At 44.3% G+C, this 15,510-nt stretch overlaps 1 protein-coding gene across 1 annotated transcript; it reads right to left on the bottom strand.

Moving 5' to 3' along the window:
• Nucleotides 1-6,120: 6,120 nt before the first annotated feature.
• On the bottom strand, nt 6,121-10,790 carry WNT8A (Wnt family member 8A; the record flags this gene model as incomplete). The annotated part of the gene is made up of 6 exons (XM_082651823.1): nt 6,121-6,669; nt 7,818-7,960; nt 8,816-8,941; nt 10,078-10,216; nt 10,447-10,480; nt 10,585-10,790. The coding sequence occupies 6 exons, from the start codon at nt 10,788-10,790 to the stop codon at nt 6,121-6,123; spliced, it is 1,197 nt and encodes a 398-aa protein (XP_082507949.1).
• Between the last annotated feature and the right edge of the window lie 4,720 nt (nt 10,791-15,510).

Raw genomic sequence — 15,510 nt, 5'->3', positions numbered from 1 at the left:
TGGGGGAAGAAGGGAGTGAAGGTATTATTCACTTTTTGGTCTGTTTACTTCTAAATTTTTCGGATTTTTATGAGATTATATTCATAGAAAAAAATTTTTAATGTTTACAATAAGATAGTGTCAAGTTTAGGAGACTTGAAATGTCAGGCCAAAGAACTGGAATTGTATTCTCTAGGACATTGCAGGTTTTTTGTTTTTAATCAGGTAATGATGAATTGAATGTAGTGTACTAGTAAGATAAGTATGGTAGCATTGTGTTAGGTGGAGAGTTGAGGGGCAAAATATCAGTTATTGAGTTAGTGCAAAATTCAGGTACAATATGAAGAGTTGAGCAGAGGGACAAGTGAGGGGTGACTCATCAGTAAGCCTTAGTCACTCAAAGTTTCATTGGATTACTGATGGAAGCAGAGGAATCATAGAGAAAATCAATTCTGTCACTCAAGTTGAAACATCCTGTGGAATATTAGAGCTGTGGTGCCTAGACCTTGCACAGAAGTGGGGATTTTGGAATCATCAGCACAGAAATAAAACTGGACTTTTAAAGTAGCTAAATGCTTCACGGGTGAGAGCAGAGAAGGAAGTGTGTCCTGTCAGTTTCATGTTCTTGCCCCGCACTGCCTGCAAGCCTCTAGCACAGGAGGACCCTGATGACTGAGGTTCCAGCTGATGCAGCTGGGAATCAAGGCTACTTGGCTGAAATGGAGGGGTTAGAAATGAACTTGGGCCATGGAGAAATGCAAGTGGGGCCTGATGGGGCAATCAAAGCTCTGTGACAGCCAAGCATAGGCAGATTCTTCAGATACTTGAGGGCAAAGAGGTGATGGCAATTGAGGTTTGAGAAGGGTTTCTGGCTCACACCCTCACCTAACCCCTCACAGAAACCCAAAGCTGGTGTGCATTTGAAGAGGGTCTAAGAAAAAGTGTGTGAGAGAGAATTAGTGAAAAACTGAAGTAATTAGGGTTATTCGGCTTGGAGAAAAGGAGTATTTTGAAGGCCTCAATCCATAATGAGAGGTCCTAGAAGATTTCGTAGACTTAAAATATATCAGTGCTTACTCAGCCATAAAAAGCAACGAAATTGAGTTGGTTGTAATGAGGTGGATGGACCTAGAGTCTGTCATACAGAGTGAAGTAAGTCAGAAAGAGAAAAAACAAATACCATACGCTAATGCCTATATATGGAATCTAAAAAACCGGTACTGATGAACCTAGTGGCAGGACACGAATAAAGATGCAGACATAGAGAATGGACTTGAGGACACGGGGGTGGGGTGGGGAAGGGAAAGCTGGGACGAAGTGAGAGAGTAGCACTGACATATACACACTACCAAACGTAAAATGGATGGCTAGTGGGAAGCAGCCACATAGCACAGGGAGATCAGCTCAGTGCTTTGTGGCGACCTAGAGGGGTGGGAAAGGGAGGGTGGGAGGGAGGCTCAAGAGGGAGGGAATATGGGGGTATATGTATACTTATAGCTGATTCACTTGGTTGTACAGCAGAAACTTAACACACCATTGTAAAGCAATTATATTCCAATAAAGATGTAATAAATAAATAAATAATAAAATAAAATATAGCAGTGCTGATTCAGTTAGGCATGCAGCAAATTTCCTAATAGGCACTTTATCCCAGGGAGGGAAGTACTAGCTTCTCCCTCCCTCTCTGATGGTCTTTCAACACAGAGTGTAAAATGTGCTTCTCTTCCTTAGGCCTTAGATTAGGAGCTCTCCTATTAAGAAGCAGGTAGCTGAATCAAGTGATCTCTTATAGATTGCAAGAAGCTCCTGATGAAGAAGTGGCCATTTTAGGATCCCCTAGTCCTATCATAGGTCTAGGCAGGTATCTGAGAATCTGAGAGGAATGCGCACCACCTTTCCCTTACCCACATCCCACCCACCCCCTACCCATATTCCACTTCTCTTACCCACAGCCTCCTTCCTCCCTCACTGACCAAGTGCAGTTTGAGGCTTCCCAGAGCCTGGGCCTAATTTCTTCAGTGCCTTCATTGGTCATCATACATTCATTTCCTGATAAAAAGGGCAGCCTGGCAGGGTGGGCAGGGCACCAGCCATGGAGAGTGTGCAGGGCCCTGGAGTCTAACGTTCAGCTATCTCACTTGGTGATACTGGGTGCGGGGGAACTTTCCTCCTCTAAACCTAGCTTACCTCCTCTGGTAGGGAATGCAACCGAATTAAAATGGTGTAGAACACTAGTCCTACCCGAAGGTCTTTAACTTCTTCTGGAAGTCTTTGCTCTGGTCTTTCTTTTCGTTTCATCCCCCACACTTCAAACCTCATTATCTGGGCCCTTGGTCACTGTCTTTTGTGATCAATGATATGAGTGGTATGTGATCTGGGGCTAGAAATTTGTCTTTCTGTCTTTCCTGTATTTTTTTCCTCTAGCCTCTAAAATAAACACCCCTCTTTTGACATTCCTTTGAAACTTTGACCTCTAATGTAGACCACAATGGTTAGCCTTTTTCTTTGAGTACCCCCTGGAGAACCAGGATTCTGCCCTCCCAAGTCAGCAGGAGCCAGGCTATCTGCTTTATCATTCTAAGGAAGGCCTTTGCAAGTCAAAAGTTAGGTTTCTTCTTTCTGGAGAAGGGCTGAGAAATGTGACTCTTCTACTTGTAGAAGAGGGAGGAAAAGGACACCTTTCACTGCATATAAATGGAGTCATTCTACAAAGCTGTCATGACAGCTGGAGAATGTCGCAAGAGATCCCTGGGGTCCCAGAGTGTAAGTGGTATAAAGGAAGAGTATAGATTTATGTGGTAATAGGTCCGAATTCAAATCTACCTCCATGTGTTTAATTTTAGGTTGGGTGCTTAACTTCTCTGAGCCACAGTTTCCTCAGTAGTAAGAGGGGAATAATTGTAACTCTTTAACTGGATTGTTCTGAGGATTGAAGGAGATAGTATATATTAAGCATCTGACACTTAGTAGGTCCTCAGTTACTCCCTTTCCACCCTTGTGATCACCCACCAGCAAGCCCTGAGGAGACTGGCAGGGGACCATGGGAAGCTCTGGGAATAGGCCTTAGGGTTTTCTTAATTCTGCCCATGGCAAAGATCAGACAGGAAGAAAAAGGAGAAGGAAGAGGAGGTGGAGGAGGAGGAGAAAAAGTTTTGTAGGGGCCTGGCAAGCATAGACTGAGAAAATACAGGCTTCTGTTCTCCAGGCAATGTGAATCAGTGCCTGGATTTACTGAAATGTGGGACTAGGCTCATGGACAGGTTTCTCTCATTGAGTCAATTCCTTTTTCAGCAGCTTTTCAAGATCTACTATCAGATTGTGGCTGCCAACCTGCCTGTCTTGGGCCCTGGACCTATCAAACACGGGGGTTTTACTGTTCTGTCACCTTAATGATAGCCAGCTTGTTAAGGATGAGCCAAAAGGGAAGGAGTGTAGGGTTGTAACTAATGAATCTGAATGCCACTGTAATGCCTTGGAATGAGTCCTTGACAGGAAGGTGATGGATGCAGAGAAATCCAAATTCCTTTAGTTTCTGGCCCAGGATCCATGTGGGAAGATTGGTTGATGTGATTGATTGCCATGAGGGTAAAATGAATGAGGTTGGAAGAGGCTTGGGAGGAGTGGGACTATGAGCTTTTTGGGGAAGTAGGCAAACTTTTCATGGAATTCCCAATTGTTCTCCCATAAGATTATTTGGGAATGTCAACAAGGTCCTGGGGAAAATGTCAAAGCATCAGATACCTGGGGTCTTTGGATGGAGATTCAGTTACGAATAAAGAGAAAAGTCTAGTTTGTTCAGTTCCTTGGCAGTGTTACAACTCAGGTTTCATGAGTAATTTGGCATCTGTGTTTATTGTCTATGTTTATTGAGGGTTTTGAGGGTTCAACATCAAGCTAGATAATTTTTTTTTTTGTCTGAGCCCCAGGGAAATAATCTTTTCTTTTGGTTGCCTATTGCTTCACCACAATTTTTGTGCTTGGATGGTATCTCTCCCATTCTCCCTTCTACCACTGCCACCACCACCATCACATACACACACACACACACACACACACACACACACACACACACACACACACACACACATACACATACACACTTCTTCGTTGCTAACTGTAGTGTGTTTTTTTTAACCTTCCTTAGAAGGAGGGAGGTAGAGGAAATCTTCCATTTCCTTGACATAGGCTGCATTTTTATGGATTTCTCTTTATCTCTGGCTTCTGGCATCTGTGGTAGTTTTAAATGCACAGAAGTAATAGATACCAGGGTAGACTTTCAAGGCACCTGCTTATGTTTCCTCCTGAGATGCCAACTTCCTTAATGAACATTTCACCTTTTTTTTCACTCAAACAAAAAAATGGATTGGTTATTCCCTGCTGACATTAAAAAAATAACTTACTATTAATTTTTTTGATGACAAAAATATTTGTTTATTGTAGACAAATATAAAAATACAGAAAAACACAAAAAGGAAAACAAACCACTCTACTTTGGTATTACATGATAGCTAATATTTTCCTATTTTTAAAACAAAATTGGGTTCATCCTGAACATGCTGTTTTGTAATTTACTTTATTCACTTAATTATATCATGCATGTTTTTCATGTTACTAAATATTTTTCAGAATATTATTTTAATGGCTAATATTCCATTGTATAGCCATGACTTAACTAGTTTGCCCTGATGTCGAACGTTTAAATTGTTTTTTAATTTAAAACATTAAGCTAAGAATGTTTCCCCACTCTTGGTGACCAGTCATTTTACTTGTTTATTCAACATATTTGAAATACGTCCCCCCTGCAGGGTGCTTGACCTTTGCAGAGAGGGGAGACTCCAAAGGCCAGGATGCTCAGATTTAGGAGACCAGTGGTTGAGCCCCTAGGGCTCTCTTTATGGAAACTACTCCTCCCCCAAAGCTTACCAGTAGAAGATGTAGAAGTGTAAATGAGGAAGGTAGAATCCACAACTTTCCTAGTCTCTTGCCTTGGGGCCCAGGTCCTTGGTGTACAGACACCCCAGGAAGCCCAAGTTAAGAGAGCAAACACACTTTGAATATGATTCAAGTTCGAAGGGCTTGCTTGTTCCTCAAGTTGCTTAGGTTGCATTAAAATAATACTTTCCAAATTCAGAAATCTGGATTCTTTTCCTATAGGCCAGTTCTTGGGTCTCAATTTTATTATCTGTCAAACACTGATATCAAGGGGCTTGGATATTTCCAGTTTCTCCTTTTAGCCTTGTGTATAATTGGGATATAGAAGCAGGGTTTCTCATTCCCTTTCTGATTCTAAGGTTTCCAAGGAGAGAAATAAAAGGTCTCAATTAAATATATATTCTAGAAGCATTTATTGCAGAATGAAGATGAGTTCCCAATCTGGGAAAATAACAAAAGAGAGTTGTTCTACAGCTCTTTGGGGGAAAATCCCTCTTGGGGGGCCTTGAGCAGGTAAGTTGTAGTCATCTGTCCACTTACTGTAACCATCCCTTCTCCATGGCTCCAGAGATAGTTTCTGAGCTGGAAAAGTCATCAGGTTATATTGGGTACTGGTTTCCCCAGGGTTGGGTGGGGTGAACTTTTCAAAAGTGCATATTGAGGTAAAAAATCCAACACCGTATATACCTCCCTCTAGGCAGGTATGTAGCCTCTGCCCCACTTATCTGTATGAACTTGTAGTTGGTCTTTCTGGAGCTTGCCAGAGTAGGGGAAGGTTGCTCCTTCAGGACTCTGGACAGAACTCTCATTTTTGGCTTCCATTCTCTGATTCTCAGCCATACAGCTGGGTTGGACATGGTCTGAAACTCCAGGGGCAAGTACTTTGAAGGTCTTTTTGGATATGGACCCCAAACCAAAACTCCCCCTTTAGCAAACTGCAAAATTACAGGCAGAAAGACCAGGAAGTAACTTGTAGGAAAGATGAAATGGGGTCTACCCAAGTTAGGAGGCCCAGATTCCCATTTCAGCTCTGTCAAGAACATGCTGTATAATCTTAGGCCTCCATTTTCCCATGTACAGCAGATATCAAGAGGACTACAGATCAACCCTGTGACTTTCCAATTGTTTTTCTTATCTCTTCTCTCCCAGAGAAAAGCTGTGTCCCCCCTCCATTGTCATGCAACTGAGCAAGTAAGTTCCTGTGGGGTGCTATCGTGTGCTGCCCTTGCCCTGGGACCAAGCACTGCCTGGGGAGCGCGTGCAGTAGTACTTGCTCACCACATGCCTACACTGGTCACACTTGACCGTGCAGCACCACTGGAATTTGCAGTTACAGCTGCTTATAGCCTCAGTTCTCTTCTCTTCCACCTGCAGGCCACACTCTGTACACAAGCGCCCGCAGCTGCATTGCTCCCACCTGGATGTATTGTGGCTGTTCTGCAGACACTCCCGACCCTCTGTGCCATAGATGCCCAAGCTGGAATTGCGGGTACAGTAATCAGGCGATTCCTCTAAAAAGATCAGCTCAGCTTCTGCACTAGGAAGGAAGGCCTCAGTGGGTGCCCAGTGGCCCTCGGCACTGTTCCCAGCCCTTAGCCGCCGCTTATCCATCTCAATTTTCAGTGCCTGGTCATACTTGGCCTTTAGGTAGTTGCCCATCTCCCGGAAGTTAGCCAGCTGCAGCCAGCATGTCTGGATGCTACAGCTCCCCGAGATGCCATGACATTTGCAAGTCCTTTTCATGGTGGCTCTCACTGCCTTCACAGAGAGAGAAAGAGAGAGGGAGGACAAAAGGAGATTGGCTCTGAGTAGGGAAGACCAAAGGCTAGCAATTAATGGAATATTTTAGATTTGTGCTTCTTAACTTTAGAGTACATTAGAATTATGAGGGAGGCCTGTAAGAAGATCTGGGCCCTACCTCATATCTTCTCAATTAGGAAGTTCAGAGGTTTAAAGGCCATGGTATTGGTGATTTTAACATTCCCCTGAGTGATTCTTATGGAAGAAGTGAGGCAAGTGTTGAGGAGGTTACTGAAGTCAGGTAACCTAGGCTGAAGGCCTAACTTCATCACTTGTGAGCCTGTTTCTTTTTCTGCCCATAAGAATAAGAATGATCAAGAAAGTAATTTGTAAATTAAAAATGAAAAACATGATCATTGGCACTGTTATTGTGTTGAAGCTGGGGGCTAGAGTATTTGTGGGTATTTGGATTTGTCTTTTGGGCCCTCTCCCAGAGGGAAGGAAGCTCTGAACCCCTACCCCCAAGGCGATTACCCATGGTTGTAATTGCCTTGAAAACCTCTTCCCTTTGCCATGGGCAACCAGGACATCTAGGTATAGGTTCAAAGGGAAATTTCTATGCTCTTAGCTTCTAATACAACTAGACTCCAGATTTCAGTTCAGAACACTCCAAGGATTGCTACCCCACCAAAAGTCTTGGGGGAGATTAGACCTTCCAGAGAAGCTTAGATCAGTCCCAACCCCTCCAAGCCCAGAAAGACATTAGGACATAGGTTGTATGATAAACCCCTGTTAATTTCCTAGAAATGCAGTTGAAATGGTTGAAATTTTAAGTCATGAAAGCAAGGCCTTTGTTCTGTGTTCTCAGAAACCTGCCTGTAGAAGGAGCTAGCATATAAGGTTTAGTGATAAAAGGACTAGGCTAAAAGATCTGTGTTCATTGTCTGGTTCTGATACTTATTAGATGTATTGCCTTGGCCAAGCCACGGCTCTGCCTTAACTGGCTTTGTCATCCAGAGAATGGGGGTAGCTATCCCAGTCCTGCTGGGTGGTGTGAGGATGAAACATGTATGAGACAGCTCTTGGTAAGTTGTGAAGGTCTGTATGGATGTGAGGCTTTTGTAAATACTGAGCCTGTTGGCTCATTGGTCAACTCTTATACGTACCAGCCTGCCTGCCCTGTTGTTATGAAGATTCATCAGGGCTCTGGCATCCTTCCCCTTCTCCAGACTGTCCACGAAGAGTTTGGAGATTCTTTCCCCAAACTCTACATTGTCGCTGCAGCCTCCCCAGATCCAGCCATGGCCTCCTACGCATAAGGAAAGAATAAGTTCTGTGTATAGCTTCCTGCTAAGTCCCTGGAGAAGAGTCAAGGTCATTTTAGCTGACATAGACCCTCCCCAAGAGTCCTAGAAGTGTGTAAAGCTATAGCTAACGGTGAGACAGGGAGGGAATTCCCTGGTAGTCCAGTGGTTAGGACTCCGCACTCTCAGTGCCAAGGCCGGGGTTCAATCCCTGGTCAGGGAACTAAGATCCTGCAAACCACGCAGGGTGGCCAAAAAAAAAGGAAAAAGGTGAAACAGGGAAATGGAGGTATTTTCGGTGGGGGTCGGGGGGAGTCCTATTCCCAAAGCCAACTGCCCACCCTTCAGGTACTCCCCAACTCTAGACAGTTCAACTCTATACCCAAAGTAAAGGTAGGCACGCTGGGGCTGGCCTAGAGGATCTCAAATGTTCACTGCAGTTCAAACATTCTAGAATTCTGTACCATTATGCTACAGTAGTCTTGTTAGAGCCACCTCCTCCCTCATTAGTGACAAATCCAAGTCTCTTAGGCTGTCTGCAGATAATTGGGTAGCTCTGGATTATGCACAAGTCATTCTAAGCCTGAAATACAAGGGTTAGCTTTAAACTCTCTTTGGCCTCCTCCTTCCTAGATGCCTTGTTGGCTTTAGAGCTTGGTGCTACTTGCTGGTCCTAGAATCATGGATCCAGCTCAGTTCTTAGGAGGGTCTAGATCTAGGAGCTCCCACCAATGAAGCTGCTGCTAGAGTCTAGGGGTTTGAAGAAGCTGTGTCCCTCAGCCTTTCCCTGGAAGAGTTTAGCCTACGCTCAGCTCTATACCCTTCACCTCTTCCCACCCCCATCAGAGAGCACAACTTACCTGTTTTTCCATTTTTTGACTCATCACAGCCACAGTTTTCAAAGTCGCCCATGCTACAGTTCTTGGTGATGGTGTACATGACTCCAGCAGAGCTGATAGCATGAATGAAGGAAGTCTCCCTGGTGGCTTTGGAAAGAAAGAGGGGGCTGGAAACTAGGACCCTGATGACCCAAAGAAGAGTTTTTGGAAAAGAAATGCCATTTCATTTCTCTCTCCTGTCCCCCTCCCTCTTTGGGTTTATTAAGAGAATGCTCTTCTACTTGAGAGAACAGTGCATGCCTTTCCAGCATCCTTACTTCATCCAGGCAGGAATGAGCATCCCCATGCTACAGATGGGGAAAGTAAAACCCAGAGATAAAGTGATGAGACCAAGGCCACTCTCCTCACCAGTTATGGTGTTGGGACCAGGACACTATCCCCCTGATATCCAGCCTAGGCCTCTGTTCATTAGCCATTGCTTCTTGTCCTTAGGCAGTGAGGACTCAGAGCTATGAGGCTGGCTCATGAAAGAGAGAAGGGTATTTTCTTCTCTCTGACATGGAGTTGGAGCCATGTAATAGTCATCATGATAATACCTACCACTTACTGAGCTTGTATCTTCCTAACTCTTTATAAACGTTGTCCCATTTTACTTCTCATCCTATTTGTATACCCCACAGGAAGATACTTTTTTTCCTATCTTCTTTACTCCCTTCCCCCTAGCTTTTCTCAGGCAACTCTTCATTAATAGTTTCTACATAAACAACTTTCATGCAAACTACTATACATAGTTACAAACAACTGTTCACACACACACACACACACACACACACACACACTCAAGTTGAAGCATAGCTCAATGTGTGATCTCTGTTTCTCTGTTGTTGGGATTTTATGACAGTTGAAACTCCCTCAGGGGCTGCAAACACAGAGCCCTTTCCCCATTTTTGTTTCATGCAAATCAGTACAAGATAAGTGTGTACAAACACAAATACAGACATGCATTAAAAAATAGAGTAATTACATTTCTATAGAGACACCTTTGTATTCACCTCATTCAACCCTCACAACACTCCTGGTGAGCTAAACAGCTGACCTTATTGACCCAAATGACAACACTGAGGTTGAGAGAGGAAGTAACTCACTTGAGGTCACACAACAAGGAAGTGGCAGATCACTGCTAACTTTTTCATTGCACTGTACACATACATGTTACACATACATATATACTTCAAGCCCAACTTCATGGACATACACCCCTTTGTACAGGTGCACAAACTTACCACTTCTCAGCCTGTTGTGAGTGGAAAGCTGGAGAGCATTTTCAGGGCAGTTCCAGCGTTCCCAAGCAAATTGGAACTTACACTCCTCAATGCCACTCTGGGCACCCAGGGCCACACTGGTGGTGTAGGTCAGATAGGCCTGGCAGAGGGGAAAGGATGTGAGCTTCAACCCTGGCTCTAGTCAGGTCATCTGGGTCAGAGGGTGCAAGCAAGACTCAAATGGGTTAGCTCTCCATTAGGGAATAATCAATCATAGGTTCCTCTGGGTGGGTGACTTCTGGCACTATCTCCCTTCCCCTCTTTTCCTTCCCCAAAAGAGTTCCCTTAGGAACCTGGATGGGTAAAAACAGGAGCAGGAGATCATCCTACCTTGGGACCTGTTATCAGGAAATTGTTCACTGACCTACCAAAAAGAGAAAAAGTGAGGTAATGGTGAATGGGGATGAGGTAGTAGAAGCTTCCTTGGTGAGGAGGGGGGGTGGGGGGGAGGGAGAGGGAAGGACTTACCAGGCAGAGGCACTGAAGGTTGCATAGCATATGCCCACAGCCACCCTGAGCATAAACAAGTCCCCCATGGCCCTTCCCACCCCCAGGGGACCAAGTCTAGCCCAGGGCCAAGTCCAGAGAAGTGAGGAGAAGGCAGGATCTTTCTCAGTATTTATGTAGGGAAATGCTGAATGGCCAAGGGGGAAAAAATCAACAGCTCTTCTCATTTGTCCCTCACTGGCAGGGCTGTAGGAGCCACTGACCCAATGGGGGACCAGGGAGGAGGGACTCAGCCCAAAGCCTCCAAGGGAAGCCCCGCCCTGCCCCGCCCTGCCAGCCCTTCTTCCCTCCCAGGCTGACAGATGGGCTGAGGCCTTTCCCTACCCAGGAGGTTTCTACCCTCTATAAGTCAGACTTTTGTCTCTTCCTGCTTGAGGGCTCATTTTTCAGAATCTTGTAGCCCAGAGCAAGCAAGTTTCCTAGCTCTGCTAATTCTAAAGATAGGTCATCTATCCCTCAAAGTTATGGTGTCCTCACCCGTTAATAAGACCCCACTCCTTACCCTGCCTTCCTCCTCAAGGTGTTAATAATTATAGAGGAACTCTGCTTGGGGCCCTCTCCTACTCATTTTACCCAAGCAACCAAGTGCACCATTCCTACCTCCTCCCTTGGTGACTGTAAAGTCACGTGGGACCCTGGAGCAGACACACTTCAGAGGCCACCTCTCAACAGTCCCTTCTACCATATTCTACCAAAGTAAGTTCTGGTAAATTTCCTTCATTCCTAGTAGGTCTACCATTTTATATTTGTTAGAGCTCTAGTTTGTTAACTGCTTGTATATGTGAGAATCAACCTTTGGGCCACCCAGGGCTATATTTCAGAAGACTGATGCCTTTCTTTCTGATAGCACTTTGTTGCTAGGACATAAGCTCCTTAGGCAGGAATCTGTCTTTAAGATTCACTTTGTATTCTTAGTGCTGAAGAAGATGCCTGGATGAATGAACAAATGAGTGAAGGAATGAATGAATAAAAGAACTTGTGGCCCCTAGGAAGAACCCGAAGCAATATTAGGTAGGGTCTGGGACTGCAATGAAGGGGTGGAGACCTTCCTTGGTTGGTGAAACTCTTTTCTAAGGCTGGGGAAGGCAGGCTAAAGAGATGCAGAAGGAAGTACAAACAGGAAGTTACAGTCCTAACTCATTACTCTGTGACCACAATCCAGATCACTTCACAGCACCCTGGACTGGATTTAGATGAGAAAGGGAGCTCAGAAATCCCCCCACCAAAGGAGTTCCAGGGGCCAAGGAGTTCCCCAGGCCTTTTTAGAGCAGTGAACTCAAAGTGTGGGCTGGGATTAGTGTCAGCCTGCAAACTATTATCTTTATGTGAGAAGATAAGTACAGAAATGAAAATGTTTAGAAATTTTTATAGCAGTTTGACAGAGTGATTTTAGATATGTTGAAATCTAATAAGAAATTTGGGCTCCTATTCTGTGTCTTTTTTTCTGTTTCATTTTTCTGGGAGGATGGGTATGAATGTCTCAAATGCAAAATGTCCTTAATGGACTAAAGCTCTGGCTCTCAGCCCAGCAAGCTCTCTTCCTTTCCTTGCTTGTGGGATTCTCTCCTTGGGGAAGAGAGGTGTCCCACACTGAGTTACTTGGGAAAAGCACACTGAGTTTTGCCTCAGTGGCCTTTTCTCTCTTTCCTACTTTTCCCAATCAAGAATCTAATATTTACACCTGAAACTGATTTAATATTGTAACTGAATGATACTTTAAAAAAAATCTATTGTTTAATTTTCACTTCTTAAGACAGCAGGGTTGATTTCCATGCCGCTGACTGTGTGTTCAGAACAGGGGTCACATTAGACCCAAGGAATCTCCCACACCCCTTGAAAGAGTTTTAGGAGTGATCCCACATTCACTTCCTGTGTATGAGTGACTGGGTCTTATTCTTCTGTGCTCCCCATAGCACTTGGCATTTAGTTGGTACTCTATAAAAACATTCTTTAATTTTCTAGGAAGGAGAGGGGAAGGTGGTGAGCTTTTTGCATGTAAACTTTGTGCTTGCTCCTGCTCACATTCTCTAAAGATCATATAAATTCTCTAAAAGGAATTTAGGATGTTAAAGAAAGGCCTCTGCTCCAGGTATTAGGAGCCTTGGATGTTGGCCATTAATTTATTATGTGACCCTGGGCAAGCTATTTACTGTCATGTGGACTCAATTACTTCATTTGAAAAATGAGAGAGTTGGGAAGATGTTGAGTGTTGAATAACCTCTAAGGATTCTACCAGCTCTCTTACATGCTATAATCCTAATTTTATGATTTACAAAATTTATTAACCCCAGAGGTGATTGTAGGCCAGAGATGGGAAAGTCTTGTCTTCTCCAGCTGTCAGCATGGAAATCTTATGTATCTTTAAATCCTTCAGTTGGCCATCTGGATAAGCCTGTGAGATGGATACCTGGAGGGCAACCAATGGCTTCTTCAGAGTGCTTTGGGACTCTGTCTACATAAGACCGCTGTGCTGGACTGATCATAGTCATTCATTGTGGTAGAGGGTCTCCTGGAGGGAGAGAAGAGCCAGAGATTGGTGCTCCACACTGAAGTTTACACATCATTTATAGCCAGCTTGTGCATCCATTTCCTTAACCTCAGCTCTATTATCTCATTAGTTTTTAAGTGATGATTCAACTCTTTCAACTGTTGGTTTCTCTCTTTTGGGAATGGAAATCAGGAACTGAAGACCAGAGTAGACGACAATAGTGGAGGCAGAGTGGGCCTATGACCAGACAGACAGAATAGTAATATATCTGAGCTAGTGGTGTGCTGGTAGATATTCAACAACCAGTTTCAGTGTGATAGGAGACATGATTGGTAGTGTTTGCTGATTTGCATGGTGTAAATACTTCCACCATGGCTGATTTCAAACTACCAGTGTGGACTTGGGAAGAGACAAATAGTGGCACATCATTATACAGTATTTTTATCGTAGGTATGATAGATGTAATTAACCTTAAGGGTATAGATAATAGTAAAATCTAGTAAAATAATAAGGAAGTGATAAATTTTGACTACCTATCTTTGTTTTTGTTTGGCCGTGTCATGCAGCTTATGGGATTTTAGTTCCCTGACCAAGGATCGAACCCCAGGCCCCGGCAGTGAGAGCACCGAGTCCTAACCACTGCACAGCCAGGGAATTCCTTTTTATTTTCCCCTTTGTTTTTAATATAATTAATTTATTTATAAGTTTAATTGTAAGTTTATATAATTTAATTTTAATAACAGCTGTGTTTAACAACCAGTTTGCAAAATTCCTAAATATTTCACAACAGTTTCTCTGAGACTGGACAAGCTGCCTCCCACCACACTGCTGGATCCCTGTATCCTCCCTCTAGGCCACTGGGAGGTAAAGTGCAAAAGATTTCTCTGTAGAATTTAACACCAAATATTTGTTTGTTCCAGTTATGTGCAAGGCTTTAACCTTTGCTGAGCCAAAGTCTTGCTAGCTGCCCTCAAGGGGCTTAGTATCTAGTAAAAAGGAGATAAGGTCTGTATCTAACTATAATGTAGGGCATCGAGTGGTAGGTGGAATGCAATGAATAAATGCACTGTATTCCACTGGAATGGTATTCATAGAGCTAGAGAGGAGTAGGATGGGTTAATCCTGAAGGCCCCTTCCACCTCATGTTCCAGGATGTTGAGATACCAGGAGTCTTAGGGGAACACTGGGGGCAGTAATCAGTGAGGAGTAAGCCAGAGTCACCCTTGCTGTGCCCAGCTTCAGGAAATCTAGAGGCCATTTATAGCGGCATAGAGTGTCTGAGCTAGAGGCTCCCATTTTTACAAGGATATAACTGAGGTCCAGAGAGAGAGGATTTACTCAGTGTTACACAGTGAGTTGGGGCCAAGAGAGCCTTGATGCTACCATCCTGGTTTGCCCAGGACTGAGGTGTTTCCCGTGGTATGGGACTTTCAGTGCTTAAACCAGAACAGTCTTGGGCAAACCAGGATGGTTGGTCACCCTGTGGTAATGGTGGTGTGCATCCTAAGCTAATGCTTCTTCCAGATGTGCATTCTCACTAAACTCCCCAGATCCCTGATTCCTCCACATTTCTTTTCCAGGCTCCTTTTTCAGGGCTCTGAGACTAGAGGGGCTGCTTAGACTATGGAGCAAGTTGGGCGGTGTGGGAGTTGAGTGAGAGGATGGAGAGAGGGTGGAGATGGCTGGAGAATGCCAGAAGAGAAAGAGATAGGATTTCTGACTTTTAACACTCCTCTGCTAATTAGATAAGGGGTGGAGATGGGGGGTAGAGAGAATGAGCCTCCATGCATATTCTTCTGAGCAGTGACACTGAGCAGAGCTCAGGAATTTTTAATCTCTGGTCTCCACCCCTCCTCCTTGGAAGCTTGTCTCTTCCCACCCCCTGGTGACTCCCAGTCCAAATGCCACAGCTGCTTGAGCCCCTGACCCTCCCTTTGACCCCCCAATTTAGCCTCAATGACTTGCAAAGTTCCTCAACAATATACCCAGGGAAGGAAGAGGAGAATACTTCAATTTTCCCTTTGAGATCTAGGTTTCCAAGTGTGGGGAAGAAAATAGGCCTTCCTGTGTGGAAAATTGGAGCAGTTCCTGGAACACATGGGCCTGTGAGGGCTGGGGTACATTAGAGGGGATAAATCTGCAAGCCATGACTAGCTGTTTCTTGCTTGAAGGTATATTTCCTTCATCAGTTGGGAAGCTCCTTAGGGCTTGCCCTTGTCAATCCCAACCACACAGGAATCTCTCCAAGGATAGCAGCATATTCTCCCATCAACTGAGGTGCCCAGGTGGCAGAAGCTGCATCATCATTAGCCTAGAAAGGTTTGGAGTTGGAGGGGCTCATCCAAGGAGAGATTTCAGTTGGCTAAAACCCCTTTATTATATTTTTTATTCTCTCACTG

Source organism: Grampus griseus (assembly GCF_964374135.1).
Source record: "Grampus griseus genome assembly, chromosome: 3".
NCBI lineage: Eukaryota > Metazoa > Chordata > Mammalia > Artiodactyla > Delphinidae > Grampus > Grampus griseus.
This window is presented reverse-complemented; position numbering and strand designations above follow the sequence as displayed.